The sequence below is a fragment of the Miscanthus floridulus genome, chromosome 2 (assembly GCF_019320115.1).
Source record: "Miscanthus floridulus cultivar M001 chromosome 2, ASM1932011v1, whole genome shotgun sequence".
Lineage (NCBI taxonomy): Eukaryota > Viridiplantae > Streptophyta > Magnoliopsida > Poales > Poaceae > Miscanthus > Miscanthus floridulus.
Genome location: NC_089581.1, coordinates 90,630,524 through 90,638,765, shown reverse-complemented (window position 1 = coordinate 90,638,765; position 8,242 = coordinate 90,630,524). Strand labels below are relative to the sequence as shown.

Sequence of the window (8,242 nt, the reverse complement as noted above, 5' to 3'; positions counted from 1 at the left end):
CTCAACGTCGAAGTGGGCGCCATGGGCCACGGCGCCCACCCTTGCCTCAGTGCCAAGTAGCGCAGTGCCGAGAACTTTGGTGCATAGGTAAGAGTCCATTTCTGCAAATATTTCCTTAAGGGGTCCAAATGTAGAACTCTTTCAAAAATAGACTAAACTGAAATAGTAAGAATAAAACAAAGCATTATCGAGTCCTCCACACAATCTTTTGCAAGCCTGCATGATCGCAAGATGGGTAACATACGCTGAGACATGTAGACCATAACGGTCAATCGGTTAGCATGTCTAAAAACCTGGACATGAAACGCTATCGCACCCCAAACAAATCAACCCGAATACGCCACCTTAACATGTCCGGCATAGATGACCTTGCCAAATGCCCAAAGAAAGCACACAGTGGAATTGGTTCAAACTTGCTGGAAATGAAATGCTATCAAATTTGCTGATAAAAAAACTCCAATCACCAGCACAGCGGGTACAATAAAGCAACTAACTTCTTAGCATATAATACACACAATAGCGAGCAGTTCGTTTGGCAAACCATGCTGTCAATATTTTACTTGCACTCAGAAAGTCAGAATGACCACTAAATGAGATGAGTGCAGACTAATCATCTACTTACTCAAATAGAGCAACAGATATATCTAGCACAAAAAAAATACTACATTTAAATACATCTCCATCGGTTCCAAACATAGGTGCAGCACAAGCAACTGAAACACAGCGGCGTCAATGCATCCTTCTCACGAGGTGGGGTTATAGCGAAGGTGTTGCTCATAGTAATTAATAAGCTGCAAACCAGAATAATAATTGTTGTGGTGTCATTACATTTTCCTTCATCAAGTGAAATGAGAAGACAATGAGGTCATACCACCAGGGGCTCCTTAGCTTTCAACTGGTTGTCATCCACGAATACCTCCTCTCCGTCAGACCTGTTGATCATGTTGGTCAGGAGAAATGTTCAGCAAACCTTATACCAAAGACACGTGCAAGGGTGTTATGTTGGCAAGACATGTAAACCACTTCATGATAGTCAGAATTTAGAGATAGAAACCACACACACACACTCAACAGCAATAACAATGCAGGATAAAAACTTAAACATAGGATGACTGATCCTCCATGATGAGTTATCAGAACATCAGTTAGTCCAATTAAACATAATGCCTTCAAAGGGCGTACCCAGTGCTGAGAGCTCCCGCTGTGTGTGGGGTCTGAGAAAGGGTGTTAGTGGCAAGTCTTACCCTCGCCTGTGCAATGCGAGGAGACCGCGACTCGAACCCGAGACCTTCTGGTCACAGGCGGTAAGACTCTACCGCTTGCACCAGGTCCGCCCTTCAAAGGTTCTGCATTTTAATGCCGGATTGATATGCTACCTCCAAAGCTATGTAATCTCCCTTTTGACTAAAGGCCATAGACCGCTTTTCTTTATTTGAATACATAGAATACCACCATCGAGGTTTCAAAATGGAAGAGCTTGAGTGTTCTTTTCTTGTAGAACAGAGTACTCATTGTTTAGTGCAAAACGATTTTGAAAGGGCATTTGACCTGACTACAATAATTCACAATACAGTTAGTGACTTTAATAATACAGCAATCTATGAGACAAAAGAATATCTTATTGATACTATAAGAACCCACAAAATACTGTGTTGCATGGTTTGGAACACACGATTTCTCAAATTTGATGCACACCAACTGCTTCTATACTGGATATATAGTAGGGTTTCATACCAATATGTATTAAACAACAAAGCAGCTATTGACGTGCCTAAACCGAGTTTACAGGCACTTGCTGGGTTTCAACTATAGCCTACAACAACTTGCTTGGGACTGAATGGCTGAGAATGTAGTTCCCTAAGTTGAGGAACACTGGAATCTTCAAAAGCACATTTTAAGCTCCCAAATTGCCTAAACCAATATTGTAGTATTAACTAGACAAAGCTCTAGTATCAAGTATAGCACCGGCGACTCATACCAATAACCAAGTCAAGCCAGTACCTTCGAGGCCAGCTCCAAAACACAGGACAACAAACAATTCATTATGACTGTATGATGCAATAGTATAACCATTTGTTATACCTAGAGCTGCTACAGACAATGCCCAATTATAATCTTTGCTGTTGGACACTAATGTCTTTAGACAGTGAATCATGTATAAAAGTATGCAATCCCCTAAATTCAGATGTAACAGAATCAACAAATGCACATTTCAAGTTTTTAAATGAAGGCCTCCCAGATTATCTTTGTAAAGTTAGCATACTTATATTATCCAATCAATTCCATTCAAAACTCAATCAAACAAATTAACTTGAAGACAATTCTACCATAACCCAAGATTATAAGTAAAAGTAATTGATTTGAAAATCCAGTGCACAAGAAGTAAAATGAAAAAAAAAGGCATGAAAACAGATCTTTAAATGTACACTACAGCAGAGATAAATCATTCTATGATTTAAATTAAACAACTTATTGCACCATCACCTTAGTGCCTTCAGATAAGACAATAAGCAGGCGATAATATCAAAACCCAGATTGGATGCAAATTTCTCTTTACAGTTACTCCTCAATCCTGAATTGGTTCAAAGTATACAAAAAAACATTTAGGTGACTCCAGCGAAGAATAGCAAACCAAGCACTCTACTGTGTGAACATGTGGTTTTATCACTATATGTTGCATAAAGTATCATTCCTTGTGATGATAGCGCTCTAATTTGAAAGGGAGCAATGCCAAAATACCAAGCACCGTCAGCATGTGAACACGAAACTTTTCTAGAGATTCAGAAAATAAGATCCGCGAACTAAGAAAGAAGCTATGACCTGAGTGCCTTGAATGTTATTGCAACTTGCTGCACACCATCCATAACTGTGGCAAAATAGCGAACTGGCTTGATGATCTTAATGATCTTAGGCATATGAATTTGGTTACCAGAGTCCTCCCCCTTGTTCTTATCACCAGTTTCTCCTTCTGTGGAATCAACAGTCTCATTGCCTGGCTTGTCACTCGTGCGATCACGGATATCTCCATGCTCCTGTGTTACTTCATCCTGCTTGAACCTTCTGACACATCCAGACTTGCGCTTCTTGGCACCTGTCACCTGTCCACCCTGAGGTGGGGTTGCTCGTATTGAATTGTCCACCTTCAATGAACCATTAGCAGGGTGCTGCACATCTTGTTGGTCAGTCAAGCTAACAGATAAGGGAGCCCCTTGAGACAGAAACCCAACTGAGACCACACCAGAACTACCCTCCTGTACTACTCTTTGCCCAAGCAAGTTCACTGATGCATCAAGGCCCCCAGGTGAGGTCTTGTTACTATTATTATTTGCTCTCCTACTACTTGTCCTGCAGGGCAGTTTCTTCACTTCTGAGGCATGTATGCCTTGCATGCTCCGGGCCTCCGACCGAGGTGGTCGTCCACGTTTGCCACGAGAAGGGTTAGGATCAGATGTTGGAGTTGTTGCAGTCTTACGCTTTCGCTTTCGAGAGGACCTGGGCGACCTTGACCTGTGTTTCATAAAACAACCAGCAAACAATGTTATTCAGCTGCGCATGTGAATCTAATGCTGAACAGAAGCAATACACATTCATACCGCTTATTGAAAGCATCAACAATGTCGGAACAGGCCTTCAGGTTTTCAAGGGGTTCCCATGTGTTCGCACTCTCCGGCCACCCATGCCTTTTAAATCACATCAAATTGGTAGGAATACAGTATCAGCAGTAATATATATGCAGTAAACATGCATATACACAACATTCAGCTTTCAAATCCGTAGTTCTCAATCAAGGAAAGAAAGAGCAACTATGCATTACACAATGAATCTATTTAATGAAGCAAACATGAAGTTAGAGGAAGACATGACTCAATGACTACCAAAGTTGACCACCAAATTGCAAATGCTGCAACGCGCGCTCTATTTAAAAAGAGAATGGAATAGTTGTGTTCAAAATCACAGAAATTACTTCAGTAGAGCATTGCTCCAATGCCAAACATCCATTCTTGAATGTGGAGTTCATGACTTAGCATCTACATCGTACTAGATACGTCCACGAGCCATGATGATATTTGAATAAAAACAAATAGACAAGGAAAACGCATTGCACGAACCAATAAAAAAACGATAGTTTCCAGTGCCCTTGAACTCAACCTACTTCGAGAGTCACCATCCCATCAAACAACAAACAAATGTGGTATTAAACACTAAACCACGCCCAAACGGTACTAACTGCGCAAGAATCTGGACTACCGTCCAAGCAAGAATCAAGGAAGACGAAGCGCTACGCCTAGGGGAAAATTGCAAAAAGGGGAAAGATTGGGATTTGGGAGAGCAAGGGCCGCCACCGACCACTTGACGAGGTATTGAAGCTGGCCCTTGCGGAGGCGGCGGCGGCGGATGGCCTCAATCTCGTAGAAGCCCTCGGCCAGCTTCGGCGGCTCCACTGCTTCCTGTGCCGGCGTCTCCGCCTCAGCCTCGGCCTGATCCTCCCCACCAGACCCCTCCTCCGTCTGTTCCTCCCCCTCTTCCTCGTCGCCCTCCTCAGTATGTTCCTCCGCCTCTTCTTGCTCCTCCTCTAGAGCCGCCGTCGGATAGCCTGACTCCTTCCTGTTCCGCCCCATGGCGAATATTGTTTCACTCGACGGCCCGGCCTCACGTTCACTCGTGCTACCCAAATCGAGGGCGGATCTTGTACAGATTTTGCTGATGAGCGCTCTGGTTGTTGGAGCCGCCTTTTCTTGGAGGGGTTCGGGAGGATCTCGTTCAGGGGCGCAGGGCAAGGCTCCGAACGGCGTGACGCTTCTGTAGCACAGGCAGCAGCCGCCCTTGTGGCAAAGTATTTAATCGTTTCCGTTTTTACCCCTGAGGGTGCACGTGTCCAGCGTGGCATTAGCCTATATCTATGTATACCTATTATTAAAGAGTAATTTTTTTTGTCATATCCTTTCATCTCGCCCATTTTACCCAACCGTTCGGATCACCTTCTCTCTTTTCGGCCCACTCCTCACGTACGCTCTTGTTTCGTCGATCCTTCAAGAGAAAAAAACACATGTCGTCCAACGCCACCACCATATGAGTCACGCGTCATCATCCCACATGCAGCGTCGCCTCCGCTGCTCCTATTTCAGTGCTGCCATCCAACGCGCTTGTTGATGCCAGATGGTGCTCTGGATCACATGCCAGCATGGCCTAGCACGTCCGCGGTCAACACATGACCTTATCTAGCAAGAACGCAGTGAACCGACGAAAACCGATCTACAAACTAGTTAGGCCGATATTGAGCCCGTTCTTCACCTGGTAGACTCCTTAACACCTTCCAAAAAGACCCGTCAGGAAGGAGCACATGAATGTTATCCTAGGGTCAGCAAGGCCACATAGGACATTAAAAAATCTCGCTGGGAGACGTGACGAACACTAAGGTAGGGAGAGGAAGGTGTAAAAATGGTGTAGTAGATGTATTGTTTACAATTGGAAGTTGGGATCCTCAATCGGCCATGATCCTTTCATGTATATATAGATGGGTTGTGTTATCCCAGTAGGAAATAAGTCCAAAATGCATTCTCCAAATTTTCCACACCAAAAATAGATCCAAAACTAATTTGAAAACCAAACCAACTCGGAACCGCAAGAAAAGTTGGCTTAGCTAAGCCGGTTTTCACGAGCTCGAGCACTGTGGCTCGCCCTGCAGCAGGGGGAAGTAGACTAAGCCGACTGGGGCTTGATGAACCGGCTAAGCCAGCTTGGTGAGCCAACCAAGTCGACTCTGCTAGGACAGGTGTCGTCTCCTTTTTTTACTTGATTCTTTCGTTGTTTGTTGCGCCAAATATTTTCCAAGACCTCTGAGATGCCATGAACTTATTGATGTTGCCATATTCCATGTCGAGGCATTTTTAAGTGTCATCATGCGCTCCCCTGTTTTTAGGTGAATGAAGCATTAACTTGAAAACATAATTAAAGCACTAAATAGCAATGATGCCCAACTCATTGGCTATCTAGTATCTAAGGGCGATGTATACACTGGACATATTTATTCTAAGGGCAATACATGTATCAACCATTGTTTGGAAAGCACTCTAGGCTTCTTGTCAAACACTTGGTACATTTTTCAAGTATGTTCTGTTAATTGCTCTAGGTAGACTATCACTTTGCAACGTCTCCGGTAGATATGTATTCCTAAATATCACTTTGATCACTCTATACAGACCTTCCCAACTTGCCAAATTTGTTGCTCCTCACCTCAAGTGGTAGTATGGTTTTCCACACTAAATCTCCAACTTGGAATGACTTGCTTTTCACTTTCTAGGTATAGCTTTGGCAACCCGAGCCTTGTCTTTCTCCATCTCCTTGAGAGCTGGTAGTCTTTTGTCAACCACCTCATTGACATTATCCATCATCAAATCATGATACATAACAACAGATAAATTATTTTGTTTAGCAAGCCTATATGCATCCAAATTCACCTCAATGGGCAATACAACTTTTTGTCCATATACCAACTCAAAAGGAGTAACCTTTGTAGCACCATCCCTAGATATGCGATGTTCCCATAGAGCTACGAACAAAATGTCATGCCACCTCCTTGGATTATCCTCAATCTTCTTTTTGATGAGCTTGATCAAAGTCTTATCACTAGACTTGGCTTGACCATTAGCTTGAGCATAGTATAGAGATGAATTGAGCAACTTAATCTTATATAATTTGAAAAAATCATGTAACTCTTTTGACACAAATGAGGTCCCTAGATCCGAAGTTAATGTTTGAGGGATGCCAAATCTATGTATGATATGCTTAGTAATAAACTCAGTTACCTCCTTGTGTGTCATATTCTTCAAAGGAGCTACCTCAGTCCAGTTATGTTGAGGGCACATACTCGGGGTGCCCCATGGCATGGCTAACAAAACACTCGGGGAGGCCTAGTTAGCCACGGCCCAGCATCTATGACCAGCCTTCTCTTCTCAAAACCATGTGGCACGCAGCCGCCTCGACCACCTTTGCCCTCAACCGCTCAAAAAGGACTGGAGGTGGTTGGCGCATTAAATGCGCCTGTCCTGACAAGACGCGCATGCACCGTGCACACTCCTCCATGACAGAGAAGGACAACCACCCTTCGGACCATGGGGTCTATTGACGGTTGTGAGTGCAAATATAATATTAAGGATTCTGCAAGTGCATAGACTATCATTGTAACATTTCACTGGGAGTATTTTTGGTATCATTATTTATATTCTACCACAATGAAATAATGGAATAAATATTTATTGGATAATAAAAGTATATCTATCAACATACTTAATGGCTAGAGCAGGGGTAAATGTAAAGATAGGAATTAAGCATAAGGACACTCAGGGGATAGATCATTATTGATTAAATAAACATGATAACTTGGGTGTATAATGGGTGAGGTAGATTTCTATGATATTCTTACTACAAGCATATGTGCTTATAGCAAAATATTAGCTCTATATTCATGCATAAGGGACATTTCTAAAGAGGAGCATAAATAGAGTATGACTTCCTTCCTCATGACACAGGTCTTACTAGTCTTACAAACAGGAGGTGGATTACAAAGAACCTCATAGCTGTCACTCTACTTGCACTACTAAGAATCTACACTTTCATGACAAATAGCTTTCGTCACTGAAGAAGCCAAATTCATCATAATTTTAGATTTATGATGAATTTATGATAAAAAATGGCTCGTCATAGAAAGCACATCACACTTGAACTTCCGTGACGAATCCAAAAACATCGTCATAGAAGTGGCTTGATCTGTGACGAGAAACAGACCATCTTAGAATTGTTTTGGCATGCGTGGCAGCCTGCCACGCTAGTGGGTACTTTCATTAGACATGCTTTCCACGTATGCATGCTATAGCTAGTTGCATTGGAGATGGTTCGGGTACGTGTCACCTTCTTATTGCACAATGTGGCCATCTTTGGTTCTTGTACATTTTAGGTTCTTATTGGACCACGTGTCGAGTCCTTGTTGTTCCACATGTCAGTTTTCTATTGGCACACGTGTCATGTTATGGTTGGGTCACGTGTCACTTCTTTATTGGACCATATGTCGTATTTTTATTGGTCCATGTGGTTGTTTCTTATTTGACCATGCGCATGGTGCTGTACCTCCATATTTTGTATTTTTATTCGTCCACATGGCTTGACGACTTTCTTCCACGTGTCAGATTTTTAATAGCCCACGTGTCATGCCCTAGATATTTCACATGTCATGCACTGGTTCGTC

General features: G+C 42.8%; 1 protein-coding gene across 2 annotated transcripts; it reads right to left on the bottom strand.

Moving 5' to 3' along the window:
• Positions 1 to 411: 411 nt before the first annotated feature.
• LOC136539195 (probable chromo domain-containing protein LHP1) lies at positions 412 to 4,797 on the bottom strand. 2 transcript variants are annotated; one of them, XR_010779592.1, is made up of 6 exons: positions 4,348 to 4,797; positions 3,594 to 3,680; positions 2,821 to 3,507; positions 2,485 to 2,572; positions 872 to 932; positions 412 to 791 (listed from the first exon to the last, which is right to left on the bottom strand). XR_010779592.1 is itself a non-coding variant. In XM_066531133.1 (5 exons), exons 1-5 carry the CDS (start codon positions 4,617 to 4,619, stop codon positions 744 to 746), a joined length of 1,155 nt encoding a protein of 384 aa, XP_066387230.1. In that variant the 5' UTR covers positions 4,620 to 4,797; the 3' UTR covers positions 416 to 743. The 2 variants fall into 2 exon arrangements, 1 of the variants encoding a protein (XP_066387230.1); XM_066531133.1 differs by lacking the exon at positions 2,485 to 2,572 and having other exon boundaries at positions 416 to 791.
• Positions 4,798 to 8,242: the final 3,445 nt, after the last annotated feature.